This window comes from Somniosus microcephalus, chromosome 3, assembly GCF_052327205.1.
Source record: "Somniosus microcephalus isolate GS21.2 chromosome 3, FLI_Smic_1.0, whole genome shotgun sequence".
NCBI classification, from domain to species: domain Eukaryota; kingdom Metazoa; phylum Chordata; class Chondrichthyes; order Squaliformes; family Somniosidae; genus Somniosus; species Somniosus microcephalus.
Genome location: NC_140989.1, coordinates 121,928,577 through 121,946,539, shown reverse-complemented (window position 1 = coordinate 121,946,539; position 17,963 = coordinate 121,928,577). Strand labels below are relative to the sequence as shown.

General features: G+C 45.2%; 1 protein-coding gene across 2 annotated transcripts in view; it reads left to right on the top strand.

Annotated features, from left to right (window-relative positions):
- LOC147121352 (utrophin-like) overlaps positions 1-17,963 on the top strand; it is a 232,317-nt gene that overhangs the window by 154,972 nt on the left and 59,382 nt on the right. For both annotated transcript variants that reach the window (XM_085981551.1, XM_085981550.1), the window contains 3 exons: positions 2,731-2,796; positions 6,328-6,393; positions 6,709-6,867. In XM_085981551.1, coding sequence (XP_085837677.1) covers positions 2,731-2,796; positions 6,328-6,393; positions 6,709-6,867 — 291 coding nt within the window. The remainder of the gene's footprint in view (positions 1-2,730; positions 2,797-6,327; positions 6,394-6,708; positions 6,868-17,963) is intronic.

Below are 17,963 nucleotides of genomic sequence, written 5' to 3'. Positions count from 1 at the left end.
CATTTATATTTAATTAATGGAAAATTATCATAAAGCACAGATGGTGCTTTAATATTCCGTTTTGTATTATGTGAACTGCCTCCCTCCTTTCCCAAACCCCTATTCCCCAAAACCAAAATTGGACGCCATTTTAAACAAGAATTATTGCTACTATAAATGATGGGGATGTGGAACTCACTGCCTGAAAGAGTGGTAGAGGCAGAAACCCTCATCACATTTAAACAGTACATGGATATGTGCGTTTGATGTAAGTGTATATGGACTTTAGCAAGGCTTTTGATAAGGTTCCACATGGTAAACTGGTCACGAAGCTAAAAGCCCATGGGATCCAGGGCAAAGTGTCAAGTTGGATTCAAAACTGGCTTGGAGGCAGGAAGCAGAGGGTAATGGTTGATGGGTGTTTTTGTGACTGGAAGGCTGTTTCCAGTGGGGTTCCACAGGGCTCAGTACTAGGTCCCTTGCTTTTTGTGGCATATATCAATGATCTAGACTTGAATATAGGGGGTATGATTAAGAAGTTTGCACATGATACTAAAATTGGCTGTGTGGTTGATACTGAAGAAGGAAGCTGTAAACTGCAGGAAGATATCAATAAATTGGTCAGGTGGGCAGAAGTGGCAAATGGAATTCAATCCGTAGAAGTGTGAGGTAATGCATTTGGGGAGGGCTAACAAGGAAAGGGAGTACACATTAAATGGTAGGATACTGAGTAGTGTAGAGGAACAAAGGGACCTTGGAGTACATGTCCACAGATCCCTGAAGGTAGCAGGCCAAGTAGATAAGGTGGTTAAGAAGGCATACGGAATGCTTGCCTTTATTAGCCGTGGCATAGAATACAAGAACAGGGGGGGTTATGCTTCAATTGTATAAAACACGAGTTAGGCCTAGAGTACTGCGTGCAGTTCTGGTCACCACATTACAGGAAAGATGTGATTGCACTAGAGAGGGTACAAAAGAGATTTACAAGGATGTTGCCGGGAGTAGAGAATCTTAGCTATGAGGAAAGACTGGGTTTGTTTTCCTTGGAACAGAGGAGGCTGAGGGGGAGACCTTATTGAGGTGTATAAAATTATGAGGGGCCTCGATAAAGTGGATAGGAAGGACCTATTTCCCTTAGCAGAGGGGTCAAAAACCAGGGGGCACAGATTTAAAGTAATTGGTGGAAGGTTTAGAGGAGATTTGTGGGGAAATTTCTTCACCCAGAGGGTTGTGGGGTCTGGAACTCACTGCCTGAAAGGGTGGTAGAGGCAGAAACCCTAACCACATTTAAAAAGTACTTGGATGTGCACTTGGGATGCTGTAACCTACAAGACTACGGACCAAGAGCTGGAAAGTGGGATTAGGCTGGATAGCTCTTTTTCAGCCGGCACAGACAGCATGGGCCAAATGGCCTCCTGTGCTGTAAATTTCTATGATTCTATGAAATTTGCAGCGATATTTCAACCACTAATGTTGCATCCTTCAGAGTGCAAGATGTGATCAGCATTGTAACTTTTTTTTTATTTGTTTATGGGATCAGGGCATCGCTGGCAATGTCGGCATTTATTGCCCATCCCTAGTTGCCCTTGAGAAGGTGGTGGTGGTGAGCCGCCTTCTTGAACCACTGTAGTCCGTGTGGTGATGGTACTCCCACAGTGCTGTTAGGTAGGGAGTTCCAGGATTTTGACCCAGCAACGATGAAGGATAGGCAATATACTTCTAAGTCAGGATGGTGTGCGACTTGGAGGGGAACTTGGAGTAGGTGATGTTCCCATGCGCCTGCTGCCCTTGATCTTCTAGGTGGAAGAGGTCGCGGGTTTGGGAGTTGCTGCCAAAGATGCCTTGGTGAGTTGCTGCAGTGCATCTTGTAGATGGTACGCAGTGCATCTTGTAGATGGTACACACTGCAGCCACGGTACGCCGGTGGTGGAGGGAGTGAATGTTTAAGGTGGTGGATGGGGTGCCAATCAAGCGGGCTGATTTGTCCTGGATGGTGTCGAGCTTCTCGAGTGTTGTTGGAGCTGCCCTCATCCAGGCAAGTGGAGAGTATTTCATCACACTCCTTACTTGTGCCTTGTAGATGGTGGAAAGGCTTTGGGAAGTCAGGAGGTGAGACACTCGCCACAGAATACCTAGCCTCTGACCTGCTCTTGTTGCCACAGTATTTATGTGGCTGGTCCAGTTTAGTTTCTGGTTAATGGTGACCCCAGGATGTTGATAGTGGGGGATTCGGCGATGGTAATGCCATTGAATGTCAAGGGGAGGTGGTTAGACTCTCGCTTGTTGGAGATAGCCATTGCCTGGCACTTCTGTGGCGCGAATGTTACCTGCCGCTTATCAGCCCAAGCCTGAACGAGGTTTTATTGCATGCGGGCATGGACTGCTTCATTATCTGTGGAGTTGCAAATGGCGCTGAACACTGTGCAGTCATCAGCGAACTCCTGAATATGCTCCAAAGATTTGCCATAAACCATTATACAGAAAGAAAATGCCACTCTTTTCCACTTCAGTCCTGTACTACAAGTCATGAAAAGTATGGCACTGCTGCTTAAAACACTTGATTATAGGCAGTTTACACTGGTAATGAGATTGAGAGTTAGTTCCAGCCAAATTGTACTACAATTTGATATTTCTGGGATAACCTCACTTCTCTAATTTATCTCAACGCCACTTACATAATAAAGCATCATTGCTGTTTTGATATTTTTAATGGAAATGTTAGCTATCTTATATTTTACTATTTGTCTACAGCCCCACACAGTCTCCACAACTGTCCCAAGATGACACACATTCCAGGATAGAACATTATGCCAACAGGTAAGAAAAAATTAACAACTGCTTCATTGAAACTCTAATGTTTCTCCAGGATGTGAAGTGATGAAACTGTTTGTCATGATCCAAATGCTAATTCACTTATGTTTTCATAAATCCTAGTGTTGGCCAAAAGTGAGCTTTGGTCTCAAATCAAGTGTAAAGCAGTCAAGAAACGCATGACAGCAAACTCGCCATTACCTAGTTATTGACCTCTGTTTTAATTTGGCCTGAAATTTGATCAAATACTATCCATCATGTATTTCTAAATAGAGTATTCCATTGCCTCCAGCTTTTTGACAAAACATTACCAGAGTAATAATGTCAGAAAGGTTTTCACCTGAACAGAATATGCATTGTAGAATCATACAACAACAACTTGTATTTATATAGCGCCTTTAACGTAGTAAAACGTCCCAAGGTGCTTCGCAGGAGTATTATAAGACACAAAATTTGACACCAAGCCACATAAGGAGAAATTAGGGCAGGTGACCAAAAACTTGGTCAAAGAGGTAGGTTTTAAGGAGCGTCTTAAAGGAGGACAGAGAGGTTTAGGGAGGGAATTCCAGAGCTTAGGGCCTAGGCAACAGAAGGCACGGCCACCAATGGTTGAACGATTATAATCAGGGATGCTCAAGAGGGCAGAATTAGAGGAGCGCAAATATCTCGGGGTGGGGGGGAGGGGGTACACAGAAGGAGGCCATTCGGCCCGTCGTGCCTGTGCCAGCTCTTTGAAAGAGCTGTCCAATTTAATCCCACTCTTCTTTCCCCATAACCCTGCAAATTAGTCCTCTTCAAGTACATGCCCAATTGCCTTTTGAAAGTTCCTATGGAATCTGATGACACCACCCTTTCAGGTAGTGCGTTCCAGATCGTAACAACCCTCTGTGTGAAAACATTTCTCCTCATTTCCCCTCTAGATCTTTTGCCCATTATTTTAAATCTATATCCTCTGGTTACTGACCTACTTGCCAGAGGAAACAGTTTCTCCCTACTTGCTTTATCAAAACCCCTCATAATTTTAAATACCTCTATTAGGTCTCACCTCCTGTGCTCTAAGGAGAACAATCCCAGCTTCTCCAATCTCTCCTCATAACTGAAGTCCCTCATCCCTAGTTTCATCCTGGTAAACCTTCTCCAGGGCCTTGATATCCTTCCTAAAATGTGGTGCCCAGAATTGTACACAATACTCCAGCTGGGGCCTAACCAGTGATTTGTGAAGGTTTAGCATGACTTCCTTGTTTCTGTATTCAGTGCCCCTATTTACAAAGTCAAGTATCCCATACGCTTTCTTAACCACCTTATCAACCTACCTTGCTGACGTAATAAAACTCACTACGCACTTAGTTTGAGTATAAAGCAAGGCTTTAATCAACTTGTTTCAAAACATGGTCTAGTTATCTTTCACTAGTTCCTGTTTACAAAATGTCCCTGGGCAAGCTGTGCCCATGCCCGAGTATTTATACTCCCTGGACGGCGCCACCAGCTGGCCGTCCAGTGTTATTTCATGAGTCTTTCTTCATGGATCATAAGGTCCATAACACTTGCCACCGTCAAAGATTTGTGAATATGTACCCCCAAGTCCCTCTGCTCTTGCACCCCCCCCCCTCAAAATGGTACCATTTAGATTATACTGGCTCTCCATGTTTGTCCTCCCAAAGTGCATCAAGTACCAAGAGAAAAGACACAAGCTTTTCTCAAGATAACTGAGGCCACGACTTCTTCTGGCATCGTGTATGTAAAAGAATTAGGAACTTGTTCATACATTTTCTGGTTTGAGTCTTGCGCAAAATCCCAATATGATAGAAAATCCAACTTCACCTGAGTGCAGCAGGATAACTTGGTGGCAAACCTCTCATTGGCTGCAAGAGGATACATGAAAAGTGGTTCAGGTTACAGGGTAGCTGATGTTGGCACAAAGACTTGGTACTTGAATAGGCTACCTGGTCTTCAGTAAACAAGCACAAACTCCACCGCCAGTGATTGCAGAATGGGCACCAGAAGCAAAGCCTGTTTTTAGTGATTCCAGCCATACAAATGTTCCTATTGAAAAGAAGAGTTGATGAGTAATACTGACAGTAGGTTTTTGAGTGAAGCAGTGGCCTTGGTTGTAATGAACTGAATTAAATTAACACAATGTGCTTGCACATCTTTCAATGGTGGTGCTAAAGAATTGGATATCTGTCCCTATTAAATGTTTAAAGCTCTGATGTCTTTTGCTTTGTGCACACCCCAGTCTTGCTGCTGTCAAAAACCTGCAGTCGTCATTTTCGATTTCTTATTAGAGGCTGAATTGATGAAACTGACTTTTTTTTGGCTGGAAGCATTGTGTTTGGCCATTCATAGGGATGGTGAAAAATGAATCTTTGTGACTTAGTCTTTAGTGTGCTAGCTGTAAATGTCAACTATGTTTAAATGTTTTATATATTGCAGTAGATGTGAACTTTTTCTGTCCTCGGCAGGATTTTTAGCTAATTCATTTTAATGATTTATAGTGTGTGACATAGTTTTGATAATTTTTCATTTTAGAACTCCCAAAAGCAAAACAAAAGAAACTTTTGAACATAACAGAAAAAAATGGAAAAGCTGAATTGAAAGATTTCAAAAGGGTTAGGCATCTGGGCCTGGGTTAGAATCCAGCCCAGAGTGATGGGATTGAAATCTTTTCTATCTGTTGTCTATACAGGTCTGATGTGAAATGAGATTGGGCTGTCAGAATCCAGTTCAGAGTAAGCATGGGCCCACAACACCAAACTGACTGTCATCTGCCCACAGCCTGGAGCTCAGTTTGCAGTGTTACTCAAGGAGAAATGTCATGTTGCTACAGTGGAGGGGTGGAGATGAGGGAGAAAGTGTTCTTCTGAAGTCGGGACAGAGCAAGGAAGCTTCAATCTTTATCTAACTTGTGTTATACTTGACCCTGGGTATACTGATGCTGACACTAGTGGGGGAATTTTAACATAGGTGAGTGGGTGGGAGTGGTGCGGGTGGGGGGTTTAAATGGGGGAAAATTGGAAGTGTATCGGGAAGCTGGCTCCAACCCACCAACTTCGCGTTTTACCTGAGGCGGGACAAGGGGCGGGCAGCCAACCCGCTTCCATCTGGTCTACAGGTAAAAATTCCAGCCGTGGTGTCTAAAATGGATAGTGTTCCATTCCTCACTACTTACCCCACCTTTAATGAACATAAAGTTCATACACAAGTACCAAAAGGTTCCAGCTTAGTATTAAAGAGGAAAATTTCTCTTGAAAGGATGATTGGCAAATGTTCCTTGTGCCACCCTGACCGAAAAAGAAATGCATCAGCTGCGCAAGATGACCAAAAGCCTTGCCCCTCTTCTCCTGGGTAGGGTGGGGGGCAGTTTGCCGAATGTAAAGACTGTACCCCTTTAAGCAGATCAGGTATTCTATGACTTCAGTTGGAACTGCTCTCTAAAGCTTGAACAACAATGGAAGCTAAGTATATTTTTTATTATAATTGGTATAATTATGATTGTTTACTGGAATCTAATGATGTAATGTGACACCTTTTATTCAGATTGGCACAGATGGAGAGAACGAATGGCTCCCTGCTTACAGACAGCAGTTCAACCACAGGAAGTGTGTAAGTAATTTGAACAATTAGAAGTGGAAAAAGTGACAAAATATGATTTACAGTATATTGATTACCACTTAAAATGCTCTGCCGTTCAATCCATTGATTTTCAGGTAATAGATAAAGGAACACGACATATTACTGAATAAGGTTTATGCTTTTAAATTGTAATTGAATCAATAAGCTGAATTTATTCATAGTTTACTTTGGCAGGTAGTACAAGGACAGATGACATCTATTAACAGTTATACAGACATAAAATAAATCGTTTATGCATGACAAGAGAGCTGTAAAATAAGACTGCATAATTTGTTCCTGGTGCAGTGATGACGAGCACACACTGATCCAACACTACTGTCAGACACTGGGGAGAGAGTCACCCATAAGTCAGCCCCAGAGTCCTGTGCAGATCCTCAAGTCGGTGGAGAAAGAGGAGAGGAGCGAGCTAGAATGCATCATTGCCGATCTCGAAGAGGAGCAAAGGTGAACACACATTTTATTGTTTACTCTTGCAGTGTTTTTTAGTTTTATTGATTTTTCCTCCATCATCTGAAGGTGCTCATTCTGTGGTACAGTTCCCATGACCCTCCAAGTGACCAATATTCAGACACAAGCCTGGACCGGTGGTGTCCAAAATGTGCCCTCATCACCCTGAGCCCTACCAATCTGACCCACAAAGCCTAGGTAACTCAGCTCTGTTTGCAATTATTTGCACTTGCCCCTCTCTATCTCTGCAACTCCTCCAGCTCTACAACTCCCTCCTACTCCCCGCTCTCTGGAATTTCCTACCTTAGCCCCTCCCCTCCACCTCCCTCTCCTCCTTTAAGCCACTCTTTAAAATCCATCTGGTCAAACGAGCTATTGGTCACCGCTCTTAATATCTCCTTTTTTAGTTCAGCATTCATTTTTACTTGCGCCAGGGGATGTTGTTTCTACTTTAAAGGAATTATCTAAATGCAGGATGTTGTTATTTCTTATTCGCTGTTTTATCCTGTTTGAATTTTGTGGCCCTGAAGATTTGGAAAGGGTAATCGGAATACCAAGATCTGTTAGAATCAGCAATTTGAGATATATGCAAATTAACAGGAACATGGATTTAAATTTTATATGGGGGTCACTGAAGCTCCATGGTACACAGCAATGCAAACCATGACGACAAAATGCTTGAACGCACCTGGCCAAGACAGTGAGTGTCGCAGGCTATTTGACTCTGGAGGCATCAAGAGTCTGAGCCTGATATTGTCTTCTCCATCCCCAACAGGATAGCAATCATGAAAAGCAACGCAGGCTAATTTACTCGGCTAAGAACAGTGACCACATAATAGATTGGAGATTGATCTTAGAACGTTATGTTAGGTGTGGCTCAATTCCCCCCTAAAGAAAGAAAGGATTACATAGGATATACAGCACAGAAACACGCCATTCGGCCCAACCAGTCCATGCCAGCGTCTATGCTGCACTTGAGCCTCCTCCCGTCTTTCCTCATCTAACTCTATCAGCATAACCCTCTATTCCCTTCTCCCTCATATGCTTATCTAGCCACCCCTTATCTAGCCTCCCCTTAAATGCATCTATACTATTCGCTTCAACCACTCCCTGTGGTAGCAAGTTCCACATTTTCACCACTCTCTGGGTAAAGAAGTTCTTTCTGAATTCCATATTTGATTTCTTGGTGACTGTCATATATTGATGGCCTCTAGTTTTGCTCTTCCCCACAAGTGGAAATACTCTCTCTCTATCTACTCTATCAAAACCTTTCATAATTTTAAAGACCTCTATTAGGTAACCCTTCAAGAGAAAAGAGACCCAGCCTGTTCATCCTTTCCTTGCATTTATATAGTGCCTTTCACAACCACCAGACGTCCCAAAGTGCTTTACAACCAATGAAGTACTTATTTGAAGTGCAGTCACTGTTGTAATGTAGGAAACACGGCAGCCAATTTGCACATAGCAAGCTCCCACAAACAGCAATGTGATAATGACCAGATAATCTGTTTTAGTGATGTTGATTGAGGGATAAATATTGGCCAAGACACCGGGGACAACCCCCCTGCTCTTCTTCAAAATAATGCCATGGAATCTTTTATGTCCACCCGAGAGAGCAGATGGGGCCTCGGTTTAACGTCTCATCCGAAAGACTGCACTTCTGACCGTGCAGCACTCCCTCAGTACTGCACTGGAGTGTCAGCCTAGTTTTTTGTGCTCAAGTCTCTGGAGTGGGACTTGAACCCATATTCTTCTGACTCAGAGGCTAGATACACACTTAAGCTACTGAACCATCAGAGAAGCTTTCTAATCAATGATCTAATGTGAGATGGATCCTTGTTTGATATGAGGTATGCTGAAAATAATTCAGAGAGAAAAATGTAGCATTTCAGTAGAAACTCTTCTGCCAAGTAAAACCATCATTTTACAGTGTGCATTTTAACCAGAGGGCACTCCTACTCCCCTGCGGTGGTCACTATTTTGCAAGTAGGTCGGCTGGAACTCTGATTCCATTTCCCAAGCAGCATTTACTCATAAGAAATGAGGGTAGGTCAGTGTACCTTTTTAAAAAAAGGTTCCTTCTTGGAAAGCATTCACACTGTAACTGCAGTGTGAGTCTGAATCAGTTTCTCTTTGCGCAAATGCTACAGTTCTCCTGTAATTGTGGATTGAATCCAATGTCAGGGCTGACCTGACACTAACGCGATTGCTGGAGGAGGCAGCGTCACTTCAGAATCAGTTTGGGCCTTCACATTTGATGTACACTCCAAATTTAGCGTCTGTGCAAAGGAGCTTTGGCGCTACACTGATACAAAACCGAGGGAATGTGATTGCACCGTAAGTCTCAACTTGTGTTTAGTTGGCCCAACTACATATCAGTTTGATTTTGTCCCATCAAAGAGAATTTTTTTTGACTTGCATTAAGTTAGCTAAAGTCAATCACAAGCTGAATGCATCAAAGTTTCTCTACGTTACCCTAATTTCCTACATTACAACAGTAACTTCAAAAGTACTTCATTGGCTGTAAAGCGCTTTGGGAAGTCCTGTGGTCGTGAAAGGCACTATATAAATGCAAGACTTACTTTCTTTAATGTAACTCAATGTCTACCTTTTGTAGAGCACTCCTACTGCATCTATGTGACTTTTCCACTTTCCACAGTCCACACAGTGTGATTGCCTAATTAATGGGAGTAGCACTCCACACTCCGGATGGTGTCAAAATGCACAAACTCCCCAGGTTAAACATAGAAACATAGAAGATAGGAGCAGGAGTAGGCCATTCGGCCCTTCGAGCCTGCTCCGCCATTCAGTGAGATCATGGCTGATCATCCAAATTCAGTACCCTGTCCCTGCCTTCTCCCCAGATCCCTTTAGCCTTAAGAAATATATCCAACTCCTTCTTGAATATATTTAATGAACTGGCCTCCACTGCCCTCTGGCAGGGAATTCCACAGGTTCACCACTCTCTGGGTGAAGAAATTCCTCCTCATTTCAGTCCTAAATGGCTTACCCCTTGTCCTTAGACTATGACCCCTGGTTCTGGTCTCCCCGGCCATCATAAACATCCTTCCTGCATCTAGTCTGTCCAGGCCTGACAGAATTTTATAGGTTTCGATGAGATCCCCTCTCAATCTTCTAAACTCCAGTGAGTATAAGCCCAATCGACACAATCCCTCCTCATACGTCATTCCTGCCATCCCAGGTATCAGCCTGGTGAATCTTCGCTGCACTCCTTCCATGGCAAGAACGTCCTTCCTCAGGTAAGGCGACCAAAACTGCACACAATACTCAAGGTGTGGTTCTCACCAAGGCCCTGTACAACTGTAGCAAGACATCCTTGTTCCTGTACTCGAACCCTCTTGCTACGAAGGCCAACATACCATTTGCCGCCTTAACCGCCTGCTGCACCTGCATGCTTACCTTCAGCGACTGGTGCACAAGCACACCCAGGTCTCTTTGCACTTCCCCTTCTCCCAATCTATTGCCATTCAAATAATAATCTGCCTTCCTGTTTTTGCCACCAAAGTGGATAACCTCACATTTATCCACATCATAGTGCATTTGCCATGTTTCTGCCCAATCACCCAACCTGTCCAAATCGTACTGGAGTTTCACGACATCCTCCTCACAGCTTACCCTCCCGCCCAACTTTGTGTCGTCTGCAAATTTGGAGATATTACATCCAATTCCCTCGTCCAGATCATTAATGTATATTGTGAACAGCTGGGGTCCTAGGACCGATCCTTGCGGTACCCCACTAGTCACTGCCTGCCACTCGGAAAACGACCCGTTTATTCCAACTCTTTGCTTTCTGTCCGCCAGCCAGTTCTCTATCCAAGTCAATACCTTGCCCCCAATCCCATGTGCCTTAATTTTGCAGGCTAATCTCTTATGTGGGACCTTATCAAAAGCCTTCTGAAAGTCCAAATACACCACATCCACTGGTTCTCCCTTATCTATTTTACCAGTTACATCCTCAAAAATTTCCAGTAGATTAGTCAAGCATGATTTACCTTTTGTAAATCCATGTTGACTTTGTCCAATCCTGTCACTGCTTTCCAAGTGCTCTGCTATTACATCTTTTATAATGGACTCTAGCATTTTCCCCACTACCGATGTCAGGCTTACCGGTCTATAATTCCCCGCTTTTTCTCTACCACCTTTTATGAATAGTGGGGTAACATTAGCTACCCTCCAATCCATGGGTACTGTTCCAGAGTCTATCGAGTTCTGGAAAATGACCAGCAATGCATCTGCTATTTCTAGGGCCACTTCTTTAAGTACCCTGGGATGTAGATTATCAGGCCCTGGGGATTTATCGGCCTTCAGTCCCATCAATTTTCCTAACACCATTTCCCTACAAATACTGATTTCTTTCAGTTCCACCCTTTCATCAGACCCTATGTTCCCCGGCATCTCGGGGAGGTTATTTGTGTCCTCCTTTGTGAAGACAAAACCAAAGTATGTATTTAGTTGGTCTGCCATTTCTTTGTTTCCCATTATAAATTCCCCTGATTCTGACTGCAAGGGACCTACGCTTGACTTCACCAATCTTTTTCTCTTCACATATCTATAAAAGCTTTTACAGTCAGTTTTTATGTTCCCTGCTAGCTTACTCTCATATTCTATTTTCCCTTTCTTAATTAATCCCTTTGTCCTCCTTTGTTGAATCCTAAACTGCTCCCAATCGTCAGGATTATTGCTTTTTCTGGCCAATTTATATGTCCTCTCCTTGGATCTTATGCTATCCCTAATTTCCCTTGTTAGCCACGGTTGAGTCACCTTTTTTGTTTTATTTTTATGCCAAACTGGGATGAACAAATTCTGTAGCTCATCCATTCGGTCTTTGAATATTTGCCATTGCCTATCCACCGTCAACCCTTTGAGTGCCATTCCCCAATCAATCCTACCCAACTCGCTCCTGAGACCATCGTAGTTTCCTTTATTTAAATTGAGGACCCTAGTCTCTGAGTCAACTACTTCATTCTCCATCTTAATGAAGAATTCGATCATATTATGATCGCTCCGACCCAAGGGGGGCCTCGTACAACAAGATTGCTAATTAATCCTTTCTCGTTACATAATACCCAGTCTAAGATGGCCTGATCTCTGGTTGGTTCCTCGACATATTGGTCCAGGAAACCATCCCGTAAACACTCCAGGAATTCCTCCTCCACAGTATTGTTACTAATTTGGTTGGCCCAATCTATATGTAGATTAAAGTCACCCATGATGACTGCTGTGCCCTTATTGCACGCTTCTTTAATTTCCCTTTTAATGCCATCCCCAACCTCCGCCTTACTGTTTGGAGGTCTATATACCACTCCCACTAATGTTTTTTTCCCCTTAGTATTTCTCAATTCTACCCATACAGATTCCACATCATCAGAGCTAATATCCTTCATTACAATTGTATTAATCCCTTCTTTAACCAGTAATGCTACCCCACCTCCCTTTCCTTTTTGCGTTTCTTTCCTGAATATCGAATACCCCTGGATGTTGAGTTCCCAGTCTTGGCCATCCTTGAGCCACGTTTCCGTAATCCCAACCAAATCATATTCGTTTACCTCTATTTGCGCAGCCAATTCGTCCACCTTATTACAAATGCTCCTCGCATTAAGACACAAAGCCTCCAGGCTTTTTTTTTAATGCTCTTAGACCTATTAGAATTATTATTTACTGTGGCCACGTTTGATTTAAACCATTGATTTCTCTGACTGCCACTTTTGTTTTTCTCCTTCCTATCTTTTGCTTTTTTCCCTGTTTCCCTTTCCTCTGTCTCCCTGCTCAGGTTCCCAACCCCCTGCCATTTTAGTTTAAACCCCCCCGAACAGTGCTAGCAAACCTCCCCGCAAGGATATTTGTCCCGTTCTGGTTCAGGTGCAACCCGTCCGACTTGTACAAGTCCCACCTTCCCCAGAAGCAGGCCCAGTGATCCAGGAAACTAAAGCCCTCCCTCCTGCACCAACGCTTTAGCCACGCATTCATCTGCTCTATCCTCCTATTCCTATACTCACTAGCACGTGGCACCGGGAGTAATCCAGAGATTACAACCTTTGACGTCCTGCTCTTCAGTCTGCTACCTCGCTCCCTAAATTCTTGCTGCAGGACGTCACCCCTCTTCCTACCCATGTCATTGGTCCCAATGTGAACCACGACCTCTGACTGTTCACCCTCCCCTTTCAGAATGCCCTGCAGCCGTTCAGTGACATCCTTGACCCTGGCACCAGGGAGGCAACAAACCATCCTGGAGTCACGTCTACGGCCACAGAAACGCCTGTCGGTTCCCCTTACGATAGAATCCCCTACCACTATTGCTCTCCCACTCTTTTTCCTCCCTTCCTGAGCAACAGAAGCACCCCTGGTGCCAGGAAGTTGGCTGCTGCTGCCTTCCCCTGGTAAGTCATCCCCCTCAACAGTATCCAAATCGGTATACCTGTTTGAGAGGGGGATGGCCACAGGGGTCCCCTGCACTACCTGCCTGCCTCTACTGCTCTGCCTGATGGTCACCCATTTCCCTTCTGCCTGTGCAGCCCTTACCTGCGGTGTGACCAACTCACTAAACGTGTTATCTACGACCCTCTCGGCATCGTGAATGCTCCAAAGCCCATCCATCCGCAGCTCCAGCGCCGCAATGCGGTCTGCTAGTAGCTGCAGCTGGATGCATTTCTGGCACACATGGTCGTCAGGGACACAGGCAGCATCCCTGAATTCTCACATAGAGCAAGAGGAGCATAACACGGGGCTGGGCTGTCCTGACATGACTTACCCTTTAATTAATTAAATTAATTCACTACCACCAATTAAAGATAAACTCTAGGGCACTTGTATGGTTTACCAACAGTCCCCGCTACACCAGAAAGACGTAAGCAACTATAAACCGGAGTTAAAGTTTAAAAAATAGAGAAATACTCACCAACCAATCACTTACCTGCCCCCTGGTGACGTCACACTCTGATTACTTTTTACCTCTCTCCCCGCTGCTGAGTTAGTAAGCCTCGCCTCGCTCCTTTTATACTCGGCCCCAGTGCTCTCCTGGTCCGATCTGGTCAGGCCTCGCCTCGCTCCTTTTATCCTCGGCCCCAGTGCTCTCCTGGTCCGATCTGGTCGGGCCTCGCCTCGCTCCTTTTATACTCGGCCCCGGTGCTCTCCTGGTCCGATCTGGTCGGGCCTCGCCTCGCTCCTTTTATACTCGGCCCCAGTGCTCTCCTGGTCCGATCTGGTCGGGCCTCGCCTCGCTCCTCCTTTTATACTCGGCCCCGGTGCTCTCCTGGTCGGGCCTCACCTCGCTCCTCCTTTTATCCTCGGCCCCGGTGCTCTCCTGGTCCGATCTGGTCGGGCCTCGCCTCGCTCCTCCCTTTATACTCGGCCCCGGTGCTCACCTGGTCCGATCTGGTCGGGCCTCGCCTCGCTCCTCCTTTTATACTCGGCCCCGGTGCTCACCTGGTCCGATCTGGTCGGGCCTCGCCTCGCTCCTCCTTTTATACTCGGCCTCGGTGCTCACCTGGTCCGATCTGGTCGGGCCTCGCCTCGCTCCTCCTTTTATACTCGGCCCCGGTGCTCTCCTGGTCCGATCTGGTCGGGCCTCGCCTCGCCTCGCTCCTCCTTTTATACTCGGCCTCGGTGCTCACCTGGTCCGATCTGGTCGGGCCTCGCCTCGCTCCTCCTTTTATACTCGGCCTCGGTGCTTTCTTGGTCCGATCTGGTCGGGCCTCGCCTCGCTCCTCCTTTTATACTCGGCCCCAGTGCTCTCCTGGTCCGATCTGGTCAGGCCTCGCCTCGCTCCTCCTTTTATCCTCGGCCCCGGTGCTCTCCTGGTCCGATCTGGTCGGGCCTCGCCTCGCCTCGCTCCTCCTTTTATACTCGGCCCCGGTGCTCTCCTGGTCCGATCTGGTCGGGCCTCGCCTCGCTCCTCCTTTTATACTCGGCCCCGGTGCTCTCCTGGTCCGATGCCTCTTGCCATTACCTTGCTGTTGGTGGGTGAAAATTAGCACACTATAGTACTAAATTGAAGGGTAGTTTGTGTTCTCAGCTGGCATCCACTAAGGCCTTGTCCATGAGACAACTGAAACTCTTGTCACTTAGGACCCTTAACAAATGTGAAAGAAGACTTTCATCTTATCTGTGTGGGATGGAATGAAACCCAAGTTCCAGAAGTGATGGAAAGCTGTTTTGAAACTATTGCACCAACTCAGTCCTCCAACGTGTTTGTTTTTCATTCAAAGTAATTGGGAGGGTTAAGGGAACTTTTTGTCAAACTCATAAAAAAAAATTAATTCACCTGCACGAAGTGCAGATGAGGCTGACATTGGTTATTCAATACGTTGCTGTCAGCTGTGAAACAGCTCTATCATTAAATGTAGCACCTACAGAGAACAGGATCAGAGTCGGTTAACTGGGTTTATTACAGCAATGCAAGTCAAAATGCCCACTCAGTGTATCTGTTAACATCTTCCATATTTGTAATTGAACAAGTTTCCCTTTGTTTTTATAATGTTCTAGTCAGCACAGTTGCATGGATTTAATCCCTTCCTGGCTAAGCTGTGTGTTGATTTGTACAGACTTTTGCACCTGCATGTCAATTTTTATTTGAGTTGTTGAAAAGCAGATTGTAGTTCAGATAGAATGAACTTCAAATAATTGACGAGATAAACTTCAAAGACATCTACAATTGAGTGTTGCTGCAAAGAGCTTCCAGAATATTGCAATTCATTAGTGAAAAGGGATGAGATGAGTTTTTAAAAATGTGCAGTTTATTACGCTGCAACAGAAACTGCTGCTGATAGAATTGCGTTTTTATTTTGTAAGTATTTGGCTGTGTAAAATCAGCACCCTTAGACAATCCAAGCAGCACATTTTAAGGCTTATTTGCAATAATTAACTGGAATCAATAATAAACTAAAAATAATATAATTAAATGCTGTGTTGCAATCTGGAAACAAAAATACTTATATAATGTTTTTGAAGTGATACAAGATGTGTCACAGCAGCTGTCATGTGCGCTGCTGGCCACACTTATCCTCATTTTAATTGTGTCCAGTGTGCTGTCCTTTACAATTACACTCAATACATCGGATTCGCACTACAGTTTTAATGGGATTTTATGTCTTTACAACAGATGCTGCTTTCTCCATGGCAGCTACACCATCTATGTCGGTGCTGTTTTCATATTCGGCATGTTTCCACTTTGTCTTCAGTTAAATATTGCGCAACTATGATACTTTATTAAAGGGGACATATTCTGCACTGCATTACATACACTTTTTACAGCCTTTAACTGCTGACTGTTTCCATAGTTACTTACTCCTCTGGCCAACACACTTTATTGATGTTTTTTAAGCCAAACTGGTTGTTATGGCATGTTTTACACCCTGTCTCTTTCCCTCCCCAACTCTCCCACTCCCCAATTAAGAACACTGGTTCACTGGTGGACTTGTGTCATAGTTCCTTTATCAAGTGCACTCCCATGACATCAGCTGCATTCTAATTGTGTGATTCATTGTTGCTGGGAGCACTTCGGACCACTGACAAGTTACCATCTTCCCCAAGACAGCTGCCCTCATGTCAAGCTGGTGGTCTCAGTGCTATGAGTGATTGTACCAAGGCATTTAGCCATAGGAAGGATGTTGCTGAGCACAAAGCCTGGGACTGGGTCTTTTTTAAAATTCATTCCTGGGATGTGGGCGTTGCTGGCAAGGCCAGCTTTTATTGCCCATCCTTAATTACCCTTGAGAAGGTGGTGGTGAGCCGCCGCCTTGAACCGCTGCAGTCTGTGTGGTGAAGGAACTCCCACAGTGCTGTTAGGGAGGGAGTTCCAGGATTTTGACCCAGAATGGTGTGTAACTTGGAGGGAAACTTGCAGGTAATGGTGGTCCCATGCGCCTGCTGTCCTTGTCCTTCTAGGTGGTAGAGGTCACGGGTTTGGGATGTGCTGTTGAAGAAGCCTTGGTGAGTTGCTGCAGTGCATCTTGTAGATGGTACACGCTGCAGCCACAATGTGCTGGTGGTGGAGGGAGTGAATGCTTAAGGTGGTGGATGGGGTGCCAACCAAGTGGGCTGCTTTGTCTTGGATGGTGTTGAGATTCTTGAGTGTTGGGGCTACACTCATCCAGGCAATTTGAGTGTAATTTATCACAGTCCTGACTTGTGCCTTTTTAGAAGGTGGAAAGGCTTTGGGAAGTCAGGACGTGAGACACCCGCCACAGAATACCCAGTCTCTGACCTGTTTTTGTTGCCACAGTATTTATGTGGCTGGTCCAGTTAAGTTGCTGGCCAATGGTGACTCCCCGCCCCCCAGGATGTTGATGGTGAGGGATTCGGCGATGGTAATGCCGTTGAATGTCAAGTGGTAGTGGTTAGACTCTCGCTTGTTGGAGGTAGTCATTGCCTGGCACTTGCACGGCACGAATGTTACCTGCCACTTATCAGCCCAAGCCTGAATGGCATCCAGGTCTTGCTGCATTCAGGCATGGACTGCTTCATTATCTGAGGAGTTACGAATAGAACCGAACACTGTGCAATCATCAGCGAACATCCCCACTTCTGACCTTATGATGGAGGGAAGGTCATTGATGAAGCAGCTGAAGATGGTTGGGCCTAGGACACTGCCCTGAGGAACTCTTGCAACGATGTCCTGGGGCTGAGATGATTGACCTCCAACAACCACAACCGTCTTCTTTTGTGCTAGGTATGACCCCAGCCAGTGGAGAGTTTTCCCCCTGATTCCCATTTAATTCCATTTTACTAGGGCTCCTTGATCTGCCTTGATGTCACGGGCAGTCACTCTCACCTCACCTCTGGAATTCAGCTCTTTTGTCCATGTTTGGACCAAGCCTGTAATGAGGGTTGGAGCCGAGTGGTCCTGGCGGAACCCAAACGGAGCATCTGTGAGCAGGTTATTGATGAAACAGTGCCAGCATTCCCAACAGAAGCCACCGAGCCTAATCCCACTTCAGGATGAGCAGGGAGGTGTTGTGCGGTGAAGTATTCAACAGGCATGTTGTTGAATCTGTAGGGTTACCTTTCAGCTGAAGGGAAGATTAAAGTTTTCACAGCACCAATCACATCAGTGTTCCCTTTATCGGACAGCTCCA